This window comes from Copidosoma floridanum, unplaced genomic scaffold (genome assembly GCF_036245765.1).
Source record: "Copidosoma floridanum isolate Cflo_tuat_1 unplaced genomic scaffold, Cflo_Japanese_pri ptg000006l, whole genome shotgun sequence".
NCBI classification, from domain to species: domain Eukaryota; kingdom Metazoa; phylum Arthropoda; class Insecta; order Hymenoptera; family Encyrtidae; genus Copidosoma; species Copidosoma floridanum.
Window position 1 is genome coordinate 20,950,705 of NW_028321883.1, and position 17,954 is coordinate 20,968,658.

The 17,954-nt window shown below is 43.1% G+C and overlaps 1 protein-coding gene across 2 annotated transcripts in view; it reads right to left on the minus strand.

The window, feature by feature from the left end:
• LOC106639464 (uncharacterized) overlaps positions 1-17,954 on the minus strand; it is a 378,265-nt gene that overhangs the window by 57,152 nt on the left and 303,159 nt on the right. For both annotated transcript variants that reach the window (XM_089598472.1, XM_089598471.1), the window contains exon 14: positions 15,974-16,099. In XM_089598472.1, coding sequence (XP_089454598.1) covers positions 15,974-16,099 — 126 coding nt within the window. The remainder of the gene's footprint in view (positions 1-15,973; positions 16,100-17,954) is intronic.

Sequence of the window (17,954 nt, forward strand, 5' to 3'; positions counted from 1 at the left end):
GAGCGTCGAGTTGCGAATAAATTGAAGGATATATAAAACAACCGATGGAAAACCACCCCGAATATATAGCGATCGGCGATGAAAAAGGCAAAAGAAAGTATAGGTCACCTGTGGTGGTCGCGGCACGGAGGCGGACCTGGCCCCTTGGATCCTTCGTCTCCTGAGCAGCCTCGCCCTCTCGCGGTCCCTCCTCGTGCACCTCTCGTCCTGCTGCCTCAGCAACGGCGCACCACCAACATTAAAATTACTGCCACCACCACCACTAAAACTGCCGGCACCACAATCCACCCCCGAAAGTACCCAGGCGGGCCCATCGTCCTCCTGATCGAGCGACCTGATCCTCAACAGGACGCACCCACCGTCCTCGTCGTCGACGCTGGCCACCTCGCTGCACCCGCGCGCCATCCCATCCACCACCGAGGCACCCCCGATCCTCTCGACGCTCGTCGCCGCCCTCCACTCGTCCTTCACCCTCGCCTCGAAGGACGCCGATCGGCGCTTTATCTCCCGCGCGACCGGCGAGCTCTTGGCCGAGTTGTACGACCGCCGCGCTATCAGCCGCTCCGTCTTTGTAGCCGGGTCGCGCTGGCACTGCTGCTCGCCACCCCGGCTCCGGTAGCGCACCACCGGCTCCTCCTCGCACTCGTCCACGAAGCCCGAGTCGTCCCGCGAGTGATGGACCGTGGGCGGCGCGCTCCCATCGCCGTTCAGACTGACGACCGTGAGGTACTTCTTGGGCCGGCCCGCGACCCTCATCCCCGAGAAGGACGTGCACTCGAGGACGCTGCTGTGGTCCTCGACCGTGTCGCACCGGCAGCCCGCATGCTCGCGCTTCCGATCCCGGGCCTCCTTGTTCGCGGTCAGGCGCAGGAGCCGCGTGGCCTCCACGACGCCCGGCAACCCCTCTCGGAAGTAGTGATCGCGCGAGCTACGCGTCGGCCCGTCGGCTCGGCCGTACTGACGGCGCGCCTCCTCCTCCGCGATGTGCATCTCGGGGACGCGCCGGATAATAGAAGCCGGCTCTCCCACCGCGTTCAGTACGACGGAAGGGTGACGCGCGGCATATTCCCGGGGTTTGTTTATTAATTGCTTTTCTCTTCTTGGGTGCGCTGTTTGTTTTCTCTTGCTTACAATCAAAATGCCACTGCCGAATTTCGGTTGCTCGCCGATCGTCGATGCTTTTCTTTTCCTTCGTCGAACTAAATCGTTATCTCGTCGGGCGCGTTCGGTCAAACAGTCACTGCACTGCACTTTACACTTGCCGATCGCGCGAAAATACTTGCCGATCTTCAACTAAGGTACTCTTTAAATCAGCCTTAAAGTGTACTTAATCTACCCTCGATCGAACAGCTTGACTAGCGGGTGGTGTACACGTATGTTGATATACGAAGCGCGTGAGCTAAGGTCGGAGGCTCGGCAAAGGTCCATTTCTCTCATCATTCCCGTGGACAACACACGCTCGGCAGCACGCACGCTCACCTCTTGCTTCCACGAACGCCGCTGGCCTACTGTCGGTGAACTCGCGCGCGCGCCTCCCGTCGCCCGAGCGCACTTTTTCTCCTCCCCCCCCCCTCACTCACTCTTTCTTTCCTGGCGATCCAGCCCAACTATACGTTGCTCCGTGATGTATACTGCGTATATACGGTTGAGATTTTTCTTTCTTCCGTTCCCCCTTTTTTTCTGGTTTTTTAGAGGGTGCGTGCACCCACAGCTCATACAGCTCCGGTGCACCCCTTTTATTTTCACCCCTACTTTGGATTAAAAAGGGGGATGGCGGCAAGTGGATGATTCGTTTAGCGTTTGTATTTTTCATCATCACTTGGCTCGTGCGAGTAAGCGGATGTTTTTATGGATTTTTTTTTCTCTCTGGATTCCGGTTGCAGTTGAATAATTATTTTCATTCAATCTCCGCGACTTGCACCGTGTACGAGTCTGAGGAATCCGAAATGCATACGAATTCTTTTTTTCCAAAGGCCGGCTGGAAAAAAGTTCCCATGCGCGTAATGGTACACCAAACAACGCGACACCTCGTTTATTCTTTTTTTTATATTACCCTGCACTTTGCACTTTGCAATCGCCTTCTCTCTCGCGCAAACGCATGCACATTTTCAATGAGCCAGCATATAGTACAACATGTTAGTTTTATTCCCCGTATACAGCGCATTGTCGTCGGCGGGTCGATGTCCAAACATCTGGTGCGGCTTCGTCGTCGTACACGACACGCTGTACTCTCCGTTACACTTTTTAATAGCTTCTCTGCACCGACCGCACATTCGTACGACAAACACGTGCTGCGTGTATGTGGTGCATGTGTAATTCACCATGACAGGGTGAATTGGGGATGCCGAGCTCTGGAAGAGGGTGCTCTTCCGCGGCAGTATACCGATTAATACATGTATATTCGTTTGCGGCGAGGGGATTTTTCAATTGGGATTCACCGGTTATCGATTAATTTTGTGTTTATTTATATATACTACTTGCTTACGGCATTGGACGGGTTACTAAACTGTTTCGTAACTACTTGTATTTGAAATTAAGATTTTGTTTTCCAAAAATGTCAAGGACAACTGTCGCAACAGTACAACACATCGGGGCGATTGAACTCATAGGTATCGATTTAGATTCCGTTCGAGAGATAATTGTATATATATGTATCGGTAGTTTGATTTGATCGGACGTCATCGACCATAACGGAATAACGTGACTACTACCCCGTGAAGAAATGATATAATTTAATCCACCAAACGTTCAATATTTCGAGATGAAAAAATTAAAATACGTAAAATAAATTATATTACAAAATCACGAGCACAAGCGGAGAGCACGTCAATTAACGATCCAGCCAGTCTCCTTCGAAAAGAGGAAAACCCCTCGAGGGAGATCAAATGAAATGCCGGGGCTTAGAAAATCCTTTGGCTCCTCGCGAGCCCCACACAAACGTTCAAGCTCGCACAAAAAAGTATGTAGGAAGTCTATAGCTCGCGCACGCATTTACACGTATATATGTACGTATAGCCAGTCGGCTGGATTAATCATCCAATGCGCCGCGACGTGCATATGATAAAAAGAAAGGAGGAAGGGGTGCAAATCGCACACGTGCGGGTAGTCATTCCCGCGGATCGGGTGTGCGTGTAGTATATTATATACGATAGCTTTGCACGTGCGCCCCGGCAATGGTGGCACGTGATCCCTGGCTCTCTCGCGTGCGCTTTCTGCGCATATATACTTGTGTATCGTTAATTGCAGGGGCGAGTAGCCAGTAGTTTCTCTCAAAGGGACACGTGATTCGGGCCAAGAGGGCGGATTGAAAAAGTAGCGCGGAAGTGAGTAAATGCACGGAACGTGCGGGCTCGCACATAACGCGGAATCGTTAGGAGTGGCGAGAGAACGTCTTCGAGAGGGTGCAGTGGGCTCCTGTGTTGATCTGTGTATGCGCGTACATGTCACAGGCAAGGGAGGCCAGTGAACTCCATTTTTTTTCTCCCTTTTAGAAATCTATATCGAAGTATACTTACGAGCTCGGTGCATGGCTATCGTTAACCGGTAATTTTATTCGTATGGCTTCAATGGAAACTTTTCTTTTTTGTATCACATGATACTATTATATTATTCGTAAATCTCTTCAAAGTACAATTTCATCGATCTTCAAACCGAATCCCCTACTTGATCTCCGATCAAAGAGTAACGGGACAGAGTTCATCCCCCCCCCTCATCCCACGCGTAATACACGTAAGGATTTTTTCGCCCTGACATCATGGTGTAATTAACGATTCCACTACCGATGGATCATTAGAACCCACCTTATTAATATAAATCACTCGGGTCCGCCGGCATCCGTCCTCGCATACGAGCATTCCCCAACACGTACAATTTCGCAAGCATCGAGACTCGCTTTGAAAAAAAAAAAAAAAAAAAAGAAAAAGGTCCGCGCACCGTTTCGCATTACAAATTCTAATCGACCTCTTCGTGCCGGTCTCTCTGGCTCCCGGTAAAAATGACGCGACCCCCTTTTCTGTGTGCTACGCGAAAAAAAGAAAAAAAAAAAAAAAAAAAAAAAACATACATGCCAAAAACCAAAGGCGCTCGCGTTGATTAACAGCGTTCAATGAGGTCCCCCCTCCCCGTGCAAACCGATTTAAAAGTCAGATCGAGATCGCGCCTGCTGGACGTTAATTATTACACACGCGAGAGCTGCGCTGCGCGGGTGTGTGTGTGTGTGTGAGTGGGAACCTTAGGTAATCCGAGTCGTCGTCGTCGTCGGTGTATATATAGGCAAACTCTCATTTAGCACTTGCCGGCGTGAGAAAACGCGCCTCGGAATATATTGCGTATCCTTTCATGTGTGCATACATACACACCTCTATAAGCTAATTTTATCGCTGTAATGCGGAAAATTAAAAGTGTATGAGATGATGAGGTAAGCTTTTGAATTTTTATTGCAATTTGTTTATATCCACAGGGCTGACGAGTGCAAGTTATGGCACCCACTGATTTTATATAGAAGCGCGTATTTTATAGGGAAAAACAGTGTTTGGCACACAAGTGCCATCCATCCGGGGATATACCTTATACGGTCCCTCAGGCCGCAAACTAGTCCTATAGACGCAATGGCACTTTTGTGACAAAAAGTACCATTTTTTCTTTAAGATTTTGACAAGCCGATTGTTTGCGTGTGTATATAGTATAATGAACGAATATCCATTGGCTCTAGAAATACCCGATAAGTATTTTGCTCTTCCAATCGATGAATACACACACACGCGGAGACTATACGCAGGGGACACGCGTAATCTCGCATTCCAGACACTTTTTTTCTCTTTGCAAAAAAAAAACGACAATAACAACGTTACACACAACCTCGAACCGATCTTTGATTCGCGTGTGTACAGACACGAAGGACGCCGTCGTCATTGACTGTAAATATAATATAAAACTGCATACTGAACTCGTCGTAAAAAAAAAAAAAAAAAAAAAAAAGAGAGAAGAGATTAAAACAAAACCTGTCGCTTTGGAATCGTGCAACACCCTTTCGTGCGCCGTAAACACGTAAGTAAGTAAGTACCTGTATCGAGCAAATGTATCCATACATCCGTGCGAAAGTTGCGAGAATCAATCGACCGCACGCATCGCGTAACTATACCGCCGAATAATTAATAGGCCGGTGCACCTTCATTGGGGAATTAGAAATCCCAGAGAGAACCGCTGATGATGGGTATGCTGCGGGATTTTGAGAAAAATGCGGGTTACGCACTTGCATTGATTGCGATTAGGTGCATACGGACGGGGAAGCAGCGATTGCTCCCTCTATTTACCACGTATAAACTAAAGCTGCATCATTTGATTTTAAATCATGTTAATGCACAATAACAAATTCTTTTTTATTTTAGTTTTGGTGCAATTTTGAGTTTGGCAAACCAATTTGACTTCGTGGCATCAAGTTGAAAACAAAGTGCAATTGGTACTCTGGATGTTTATCAAAGTTAAGAAATAAGTATTCAAAGCACAGAGCTGAGTTACAGTTACTACCAAGCCATCACTCCTCTCGAACAAAAAAAAAAACTAAATCCGAATCTCAAAAAGGTCTCTTCGCTTCGGTCTGGATGAAAAAAAAAAAAAAAAAAAAAAACTTCACAATACGAGCGAGCAAGAATAAATTTACGGTAAACGCATCCCTACACACCCACGGCCCCACATCTTCCAGCCCATAAAGCCAAATAGCGCGAATCATCGTCTGGATCACCTGTACGGAAAAAAAAAAAAAAAAAAGGGAACACACGGACGTAGGTGAACATACGCACGCGCGTGTAGTTACAAGCGTCGACACCTCCTCGACTTTTACGTGCGTGGGGTTTTGCGCGACGGCTGTACGTTATTCTGTAACGTGATAGTCTTGGCGGGTCATCACCTACTCTGGAAATTATTTGTCATGGTCGTCGCGTATGTGTGACGCTTGGGCTATTGAATCCGGGAGTTCGTTTTATTAGCGTCGCTTTTTGGAGCTTCGCACGAGTGCGCTGATAAATGTTCGGAAAAGGTGAATGCCTCGGAAATGGGACCGAATGGATTTCAACTCCACACGATACCTTTTCGTAACTGAATATGTGGTTACATACGCGATCGAGGACTTACAATTGATCCCGAAATTTATCTGAAACACGTAGAAACCAAATTGCAATTAAATAAAGATTCGCATGGAATTGAGGGCTATTGAAAAATGATGGCAATGCGATGGTCGAGGTTTCAGGAAATGAAAAAGTGTTATGAGCAATGGTCACGCTTTCGACTCGTGTCTTGAGAGAATACAATCAGGAGGATGTACGCTAAATACAGTGGATTTTCGTGTAACGGATACGAGTAATTCTACGTTTAGATGTTGGAACTTTCGTGTATTGTCTAGTTGATTTCTTCGACAGTATCTTTGTAATTGCAGGTAAAAAATTTTTTTTTTTCCAAAGCCAAATTCGTTAATACAACGTGACGGACTATCGTATTGAAAATTTTCTATTCCATGTACTTAAAGATAGCCTAGAAAACAAAAAAGTAAATGAAACGCCTCACAGTATCTCGCAGGCGTTTCAACACGATATACTCACACGAGTGTATTTTTTGCAGACTACTTTTTTTTTCAATAGCACATGCAACGAGAACACGCATGCATTACTTTGTTCTGTCATTCAAATGAGCTTTTGACATCTGTTACGTGATTTTAACACGAGCCCACCAAAAAAGTCGCTTTTAAATTTGTAGAGATAAATACATAGCATTGATCAAACTTCAATACAATATTGACGGACGAACTCTCGATCGGATCAAACGTATAGGTCACAATAATTAATATTTTGAGCTGTATAAATACGGTGCAGCATAAAGAAATCTTGATTAAATTATAGTGAAATGAAAGATCAAAATTTTACACAGCGACGCAACATCCAATAAGTAGATCTACCACCCAATGCCTCGACATAATGTATGGTCCAGACTCAAGATGCCGCATGTTATCACGTGACGTGACTAAAAACTAAATAATAGAGGTGAAGATTTTTCGTATCATCATAAGCTACCGACTTTTTTTTGGTCCTCGGAATGCCCCGGATAAATTTTTTTTTTTTTTTTTAATGCGAATAACTAAATCTAAAAATGAACCAAACAGCCCTGGATTAAAAAAAAAATGACCAAATCAACGAGCCCTATACCTAGATGCAATAATTACCCAAATAAAACTTCAGAGTCAAACAACCTTAGGCAATGGCTCCATGCGCGCTGACGCCCCGATAAAATGGCTCACCTTTCACACGCGAACACACATGTACGCAAAACGACACGCATATCGAGAAAGGCCGTCAATCGCGAGATCGCGAATAAAATCGCTCGCTCGACTCGTGCGCCAGTAAATAATTGTTATGATCACGTGAGCGCGCGTGGCGTTAAGCTGCCGCTCTCTCTCTCTCTGGTGCAAGGCGCAGTGTAAAGCGTAGGCGCTAAAAAATAAAATGAAATAAAAAAAAAAAAAAGGAAAGATCTCGTTGGTCGAAGCGTAGGCCGAGCGCGCCTGCAAGTGTATGTAAGCTTATACGAGAAATGAAATAAAAAAAATAGCTGCGTCCACGCGAGAGACGGTAAAGTGGGACGACGCGAGGTGACAAATGGGATACCTGAAATCTCCCTGGCCTTCGACAATGAAACGATCTTTCTCCTGTTTTTTATTTTACTTTATTTTTAGCTGTCCGTCGCGCGCATGAGTCTTTAAAGCATAGGTTGCAATTTTTCGTGCAGATTCCATTTTGTTTTCATTTCTTTTTATTTAAGCTCCCGAGTTTTCTCTTTCATTATTTCTTTTTCCCTTTCGATCAAAGGTTCTCTTACAGCTGAGATTTATTAGGGAGATTGTGCCGCTTTGACCGCGCTATTTTCTATCAAATTTATATGGACGCTATCCGTGGCATTCGCGGGTCATGATGCGGTGAGTCGATCGAAGTGATAAATATTTTCCGAAAGAAAAGTAATACGTGTTTTTTTTTTCTTTTTTCTTTTTTTTTTCAGTACTTGACTGGTTGTCAACTATGCAGTGTATTTGTGGGTTACCTTTGAAAACGATCATCAAGTTGTTTAAAAAATAAAAAAATATTTGCCTAACGCTATAGTTGTTCAACATAAATGCTTCTAATATTTATCTTTGATTATTATTTAATGGGAAAATTTATTGTTGTTCTTCTTACACTCGTTTCTCCAAATTAATTAGATCTCGAACTTAAGCAATTAAAAATCAAAGATTCAACTGCCTATCGGCTGAGCTATACACCAGCCTACACGGTACCACACTCGCATGCAATGGTACTTTGCACGTAAGAAAACCGCTCGGCTTCTTAATAAGTAAGGGAGACAGCTAGTCGATCAACGCACGTTTGCCCTAAAATCGGCGACCTCGATTGCGTCATACTGCATTATTATTTTCTCGCAAAGGACATAGCGACGACGATGGTTGTGCGTGAGAAGAAATCGAGTGATCGGTAAACGCCCGCCGCTCGCGTCTACCTGCGGCTATACCTCTGCGTGTGCAATAATTTGCTGGTATGGCATGTTGCTCGTGCATGACAAGGTCGGTGTCGTTACGAGGGGGAAAATACCATGGAATACAGTGAACCGAGGTGGCAAATGCTCCGAAATTTTCAGAGCGGAATAATTGACACGTTTTTCAATTCACTTCGTTATTACTTACTTTTAAGCACAACATTCGATCTGTTGATAATACGATGCATCGATAAACAGTATTCATTTAACGAGAGTATTATAGCGTAAGTAACTCAAGATACTTTGGTATTAGTAAAAATCCTGAGTGAGACGCAGAAAGAAATTAAACATTTTTGATCAAACACCTTTAATCAAAACGTGTACCTACAACGAATTACCTTGAATCAACGTACGCACTCAACCCTAATGTACCCTGAGATAACTCGAGTTGAAATCATAAATCACCCGCTCATCGCAACAGTACCATCATCATTACCAACTGTATCAAACGTTTCAGCAAGTGCCCGTCGTTTATATCCCCAGTGAACGAAATGAACAAAAAAAAACAAAAGAAAAGTGGTGGCAAACCAGCCGATGATCAATGACCAGCCGGCTGTGCACAAATTTTCAAACCAAACGCACGCGACGATGATGTTTTGATCATCAATCGCGCGCGTTCATCCATCTCTCACTCAGAGGGGCACAACAAAAGACCCGACGCGTTACGCGGCAGATGCAATAATTCATCTGTAAGTATGTGTGTATTGATTTTACGGAGCCCAAGAGCTTTAATCTGCACTGCTCACATTATAATATATACTGCAATACATGTACAATTTAAGAGATGGACGGGCTCTGCTGCTTCTGCGTCTCTAGGCTTATACCTACATGTGTAGGTAACTATAGTGTAGTTTTCATCGTTCCGTTAGCGGCCTAATCGACCGGAATCTCTTTGCCACCGTGTGTTGTATACGCATGTGATGTACCTATGCGTGTGAAAGGGACATGGGACTGTTGTTATTTAGGTAAGTGTAGCCATGAGAGATAGAGCAAAAAATAGATAATGCGCTTATAACCTCTGTTCTCGTATTTGCTCACTTCACGTGTTACGCTGTATTTGCCGCTTACAATGGACTGGGGTCTTTGTTTTGGGGAATAACGAGGGATAAGATGGTTTTATTTTATTTTGCGAGGGGAAAGGAACCCTTTACGAGTTTTTTATCATTACCTTCGATAAAATAAATCGGTTAATCTATTCTCAATGATTCGTATGAATTTTTCTCGTACGCAGTATCAATATTGTATCAAGGCATAAAAATCATGTTATGCGTAAATAAGAACATAATCTGTTAAAAAATAATTAAGTCCGTACATTACAGTGTTACATCAAGTTTGTAATTAAAGTAAATAATATTATGTATTGGTAACCGTTGCTATCTCGTCGTATATTTGGGTTTTTTTTTACACTGCTGGATGATATTTCCATTTAAAATCGATGATTGAATTACAAATCGCGACGGAATTGATAAATGTATTATAATTTAGAGATGGACTTGGATAACGACTATTTAAATACTTGAATACCGATTGTAAATATACTTCTGAACTTTACCTTAGACTGTTAAAATACAAATTTATAAGCACAGAATTTCAAACACATTCATGAATAGGCTAATTTACGAATATGCATTTATAAATCACGTACGTACAATTTTTACCCGTTATTATGTCCGTCAACAAAAACAAAGTCAAAATATCTGTATAGGTACTTCAATATTGTATTTTCTGATGCTTTTATATTAATATTTCAATGTCTACCTATTTTGTCCATCTCTAGGTTCCTGTAAATCAACTACAATGTACTTTATCTCTCACACGTAATAAAATAAACGATGCAAACAAAAAAAAAATCACCATCCATTCAGACATAATAAACTCAAGTTCTTGGACGTAAAATGATGTCGAAATTGGCGTGTTTATTTATAAATTTATCCTGCAGATAATATTACATTGTAAAAGTATACCTATACCTATAATATGTACGTGAAGAAGCGCACACATTTTCAATTACACAGGAAGTAACCCGTAATTTTCTCCGGTGCAATCGGAAAAAAAAATTTTCTTCAATTGCGCGCGCTATACGTATACCTCTTGGCATCAGGAAGATAACGATCAAGGTATTGCCTGTGCGCGTGTAACAAAAAAAAAAAAAAAAAAAAAAAAAAAATAGATAAAGAAATCCACACCTCTCGTGCACACATCCTGCTGGCTTTGAAGATCCTTACGACCAGTGACTCGCGCTTGAATTTTTTAAAATCACTTTTCGTTTGTTCTTTAAAATCCTTATTAATATTACCAAGACGAAAATCTCTCTTGAAAAGAAAATGAACGCTCGTTAAACTAAAATTCAAAACTACATTCGCACATCTGTACCTGCACGTAGAAACATGCGACTGCTTTCTCAACGACATCCCACTTAATTTCCCCAATTTCGACTTTTCTTGTCGTTTATACGGACGTACTCTTCATTATTTCTGCAGAGAGGCATCAATTAACTCCTGCACGTAAGTATATACAGCTTGGCGTCGACAGACAGGTGAAACGATGAGCCGTCGACGATTTCATCGACAGGATGCGACACATCGGGGCTGTACTTTCTACTTATGTATCCGCGCGTCTGATTGTCTTTCAACTTTTTTCTCTGCTTCTATTTCTACACATGTGTATACAGTGGTCAGTATGGTGGTGGACACCAGTTAACGATCGTCAACCAAAGTCAAGTTGGGGAGCCGCGTCGGTGCTGTATGGCACATTCAGCGTCATCAAGCTGGTATAGGAACTGGCCATCACACGCAGATCTTTTGTAGCTTTTCTAAAAGTTGTTTACTTGACAAAAGTTATTCTTGTAACAACAAAAACGCAATTGTTTCGTTTTTCAATCAACTTCAAAAGAAAAAAAGAAAACATCGTTTCCAAGACCAAATCAAGGCTCGTTACGAAAAATTCCGTTGCGAAAGTCATATACCGGCGCATCTATATGGTCACGTGCGCCGGCGGAATCGGCACAAGGCGGTTATACTCGTTAGAGAGTCTGTACACGCCATGTATACTTTTCTTTCGCGTACACATAAACGCGCGATGACCGTGTATATAGACTCTCACAAGGGCCTCTATAAGGTGATGCTTTGACTCTGGACACATTAATTTTTTTTTTTTTTTCTGTTCTCAAAAGACATACCGGTTTTGGGTATCTACTTGTTTGCGTGGGCGATGTCCGAGCCCCTTGCGCTTCGAGGGTCCAGAGGCTTGCGAAATAAGCCATTGAGGCAGATAAAAGGCGATGCAGATACTCGCGACCTTGAGGAAACGGGAACGCGTGGGGGCTTTAGTGGGTCAGTCTTTCGAGAAGTGCTTTTTTTCTTCTTCTCATTCAGAATCAACTGCATGACAAGAGGCCTTGTATTTTCACCAAAATATAAAGTCTGGTATCAGACAAAACTATCAAAAGATCGTTCGTATACAGTAAGTTTGAAGACTGGGGATGCTGATTTGCATAATTCATACACTTGTATCATTTGACCACTCGTTTAAAGTTTTAGAGTAGTTGCTTTTATTCTTCATTACTCTAATAGTTGGTATCAGTTACACAATCGCTTTTGTATGTATAGAAAATTGAACTCGAGTTACGAAATAATTAATTCAATAGCTGAGTAGATAATATTCATCCAACGATGACAACAAAACACACATCAATCTCCAACCAATTAATTTTCGTGAAAAATCATTCGCGCAATTTTAACATCATTTCATATTTTAATCCACGATATTCCCAATGGAACGGCAGTAATGTCGAAGCATCAAACCCCCTGTACCCAATTACCTCCATCAACTATACCTCGATAATTTGACCCCCTTTACTTTCGACCAATGTGCTGTTGCCGATCGCTCCTGCATCATGTATACAAAACAGTAGAGAAATTCCTCGGAACTAACGATTAGAGCCTCGGGAGATAGTAACTTAACGATCGCCATTATATCAATCTTCTCTCCTCTCTGCAGAATCTTCGGAGAAAACTACACAATTTCCGGAAGCGAGGGCAAATCGACCCCCTCGCGCCGTGGCAATTTTTCTCTCTACTTATACATATATACCTGCACGTATCTCCGCATTGCGTCAGCGAAAGAGAGCGTGTGCACGAGTTTGTGGCCGATTTCATGTATAGGTATATGGTTGTACGTATACGTGCATGTGTTTTAAAGTAATCGCCGGCTCGGATATCGTAAACCCGAGTGCGTGTGTGCACACACGTGTATATATAATATAGGTGTACGTGGTTTTCGAGCAACAACGATATGGTATATATGTATAAGTTATAGAGTGGTATACATACGCAATTAGGTTACGGGAACGCTATATACCGCACAAGCACACACGCGTGGGCATATGGATACTGTTGTCGCGAATGGCCATTTAAATGTCTGGCGTGGCCTATCGCGTGAGCATACATATACCTACATGTGTACCCGATGAAAACGTGCTTTGAAGCTGATAGTGCCTTTGTACGTGCAACCTATAAGCACCGACTGTGCTGTTAATGCTTTGCCCGAGTTCTATACGAGAATCAGCGAGTGTGGAGGATTTATTTGGTTCATTGTTGTTTTTCTCGTCCTACTCCTTAGGAGCTTCGTGCAATGACCTAGTGAGTAATGGCAAGGATGAGTCGTTAGTCGTTGTAATTGGGTGACAAGGTCGGTTGCATTGGGGGAGGGGGGCCATTTTTTACCTATATTTTGGACAGAAACGATTGAATCAGAAAATTTGTCGTTTTATTTAATAAATATTTAGTTCAAAAGCACGAGTAGCTCAGTTGATAGGTGCTATCCATAATTTTATCTCAATCTAAAATTGTGTCCAACAATGCAGTAACTTTAACATGGATAGCCCATGAAATATCAAAACAACGATAACATAATGTACTTGCAGTCCTCCGAAATTACCAAAATTAGCCAACTAGGATGTATAAGAAACGAATACTTGGTGGCATTTTTTTGTCTCGAATAAGTATGTGTGTGCACAAATAAATAAAGCGTTCACTAAAAAACAGATCGGATCAGATATGTAATCTCGTACGAAATGTAAATTGAAAAAAAAAAAAAGAAGAGTTTTTACGCTCGAACAGCCAACAGCGCGAGTATACGCGGCCGTTGGACAATTGGTCAATTTTAAAGGTAATAGCTGTCCGTCCTGCCTCTAAAACGAGTTCAATTTGAAAAGTCGTCTCCACCCGATAATCACTTGTACCACCTGTGTATGCATAGTAGATTGTATTTTCGCAACGCAAATGCAAATAGGCTATTGTGTCACCGGAGTACGCTTTTCTCCCCGACCGCAGTGAAATGTATACGTGCGTGGATACACGAGTTGCACTTTGTGCACATAAAACGAGGGTGTTTATATGTATGTGTATACAATAGTGGTTGTCCTTTCGTGTTTTTACAAGACAAGGCCCAGAGAGCAGCAAAGTAGCGAAGCGCCGATTGTCGAACCGGAATAGGTACAACGACGAGCACTTTAGGAAAAAGCGCCTCGATTGTTTTCTGCGGGAGATAATTAAGAGCTTGCCCACTTGGGAGAGAAAAAGAAAGAGAAAAGGACACTCGGAGTGTACAAAAAGTATTGAGTATCCTTTAGAAAGTTTGCGGGCAAAACAATTTGTGTTTGACTTACTTTTTCACGACAGTACGACAATCGCTCGTTTACGGCGAAGGTTACTGTTTTTCTTCTTCTGTTTCTGCTGCTTGGCGTTGTTATGCTAAAATAAAGACCGGTTCGATCGTCTTTATTTTTTTTATTTTTCCAAGAGATAACACTTTAATCACGCGTTTGTAATACATTCGTACAGTGGATTATTAATTGATTTGCGTGTAGTTAACAAAAGTATGTTTTAAGATAAATAACTTCGATATGAATGATTTCAATTAAACGATTTCCTTCCGGAGATCGGTATAGTAATTTAGCCGATTGAGGTGTGGGTAACGGCAAGCAACTGAATTACAAACGAAACTTGTTTAGTCGCGGTTGATGTTACATTTGTCCGTGCGAAAATACCGATCAGTACATCGTAAGCCTACAGTCGATAACACGAGTAACAAGAGATCGGTAGTAATCTATGATTTTCCAAAGGTACTTAACTTAAAAAATGTATACGATATGTAAAGGTTTTCGTTTATACTTAAATTATGTGAATTTCTTATCCATGAAGAGCATACACCTGAAATAAGACAAAGATAAATCGGCAAGTATATGTGTATCAAGGATCGTACTCTACCTTACCGACTACTGAGTCCATCGATCTATAGATCAATCGATAAAGTGATCGTGTTACCGGCAGAGGGTTCGTGGATACTTGGTGAAAGTCCCGCTAGAATCGCTACGAGGCACAACGGAGAAACCGCGAAGCACACACCAATGAAACTAATTCTTATATACTTAGTTACTAATTTATCTCACAGTTAAATTAATTTCCGAGGAAAACTTGTTCAGTCACGCTAATGATATAGAGACAAACATATAATTTTCCGATCCGGCCGAGCTCGTCCATCATATTCCCGAAAAGTATCGGGCAGAACTGCACACTCGCCAATGCAAGAGGAGTAAAGAGTAAAATTCAAGGCTCTTTGTGCGAGTGTCGCTTCACGGAAAACCGGTTGATATTGTATAGTGAGCAGAACAATAACGACAGTCCGAAGTGTTGTCGTCATTGACGAGTCGTCCCCCGTCGCCTCTGTTTTTCCCTTCGTTACCCAGCCAAAGTAAAACTGCAGTGAAAAGGGAAAAAGTAGCAGCCTCTGGCGGTAGGAGAAAGAAGAAGAGGCAGATGGGCGGCGATAACGGTTCGCGGACGGACGCGAACAATGTGGAAAACGCCTGTCGGACGCAATTCCGAAAGAACCTCAGTGCGTCGCTTTGTCCGCTTCCGTCCGTCTCTAATGGCACGCATAGGTATAGACTTACGCAGATAATACGCGTGTATCTCTATACACGTGTACTGTACACGGAAAAGACAAAAGTGCGCCGCGAGGCAGCAAATGGCACAAAGGGATCCTTCATTACGTCTCTTCCTTCCCCCCCGTTGTTGTCGTCTCTTTTACCGTTTTCTTTTCTTTTTCTCTCGATCGGGATGCATGTGTATACGCACGCGGTCTGTTTTGCGATCGGCAAAAACCGAACCGTGGGGAGTGCAATGAATCATGCACCGATAGCCTTGACGGAGCAGATGAATATGGGTACAGCTACACTCCTGCGGGGGATAGAAAACTTTTTTCCCCCAGAACTTGTATAGTTTATGCGTATAGAAAATCGAGTCTAATCAAAGACGACTCGATTAATCAAGAGTTACTGTTAATGGATCTAGAGATAGATTTTTCAGTGGTATTGGAATATATCTTCAAAAATGGTACTCACCATCGACGTGAAGTAGAACTTTTCGAATTCCCGCTCATGAAGGCGCGCCGCGGCGAGACTCGTGGCCGAGTGCTGTCCGTGCTTAGTGAGGACGTCCTCGCCTTTCTTGCACAGCCATGACAGGACCTGAAGTAAAAAAATTCATCCAAAATTACTTGTTGGTCACTCGAAAATCTTGCCGATTATTTTTCAGTCCATCCGTCGGCACATACAGCTTCGCAATCGCAGCTATATCAGAAAATGGATATGCGACGTTTGCAAAAAAAAAGTTGTGACATTGATCTTAGAGCTAAAATGCTCCTTCCAAATCTACGTATCTACGTATAACGGCAACGTGCTTGTAATTTACATCTTACAACTATTTTCGCTACACTTCTTTTCTCAGATTTTCCCATCCCAACTTCGTGGGCGCAATAATTCGCTTTTAATCGCACGCCGAGGACCAACAAGAGCGAATCTCCTCCTCGGAAATTTAACATCGGTCAAGTCGTGGGCGTGTGTGTATACGCCTACACACGCACACACCCAACGAAACGTCTATGATCTATAACGCACGCCTCTTTCTCCCACGAGGACGGGGTAATTAAGGCCGAGGGATCCATTGGTGCTAAAACAAGGGGCAACAGTGTATCGCGAGGTGCGTGCTTTTACCTCAGGTGCCAATAAATGTTATGCTTTAAAATCGTCCACTGGCACTCGTCGAACTATTTTTTTTTTTTCTTCTTCTTTCGGTTTTACAAATTTGTTCTTAGGGAACGAGTAAGATCGAGGCGGTGTGCTATTAGCTAAACGCTTGGTTTTGTTAAGTGCCCCACACTATGATGATGATACGCGCAGGAAGATGATTGATGAGTGCGCTTTATTAATTGGTTTTGGAGTTTTTTTTTTTTTTTTTTTCATACCATCGTCATGCATGATAAATAATATATGTGTGTGTAAGTCCTCGACAGGGAAAGAGTTGAATTTTCGCTTGGTTTCACTTTTCTTTAAATAAATATGTCTTTCGACGAAGAATCTAAAAATGCAATCGCATGCAAGACGAGAGGTGAAACAGGGACGTGGGATACAGTGACCGTCATCCAGTGGGACTGCGTTTGTCTCCTCGGAAAATTGAATGGAAGAAAATAATGGCACGAGCCACGGGCCCCGCGGAATTAATAAGCTTCAGAGGGAAGATCGAGTGTGCACGTATGTCTTGGTGATTCAGCTTTGATAATGGTTACCCTCGTGCACGTACGTATGGATCCTCTCATTCTCCCGATCAACGGGAATATTATTAGAAATCGTTTGTGTTTCGTCGTCGATGACCGTACGATGGGTATCATCTCTCGTAAACGTGGCCGAGCGCAGCTCGTTATGACGATGGTGGTCGAGGTGAAGTATATGGGCGGGGGTGCAAGGGCTATAAAGTTCGGGAGTTACGATAAGCGAGACGAGACGATTAATCGTTGTTTATGGAACGATAGACTCCGTGTGCGGACGATGCTCTTTCACCGATCTCACGCCGTCGTTGACTTTCGTTGTTCTATTATTCATGTCACTCCGTGCACGGTGTTGTACTTGTGTACAGGGAAAAAATACAATTTGCTATGCGATTTGCAAGCTTACGCCAACCTATATATAGTATTGTATAATATATGTGTGCCACAGGTTGTGAGATTGTTTTTCCCAGACGGACACCACCCGATCGACATTAGCCCGTATGGCCGCCTATAGCTGTAGGTATACACGCGTGCAACTAAAGTCAAAAGGCGATTGAATCGTCCAAACATTTCTCAAGACCGACGGAGCGCATGTTAAAAGAGTATGAATTACAGGTACCGTGGGTTATACATGTATGTACATCCTGCACTGCCCACGTGGAAAATAACAGAGCGCGTGCAGCCCGGACGTCGAGTCATCATCATCATCATCATCATCGGTGCAGTGCAGATGTTAGTTCGCGAAACGAACGAGCCTAATTAGATCGTGTCGGGGGCGA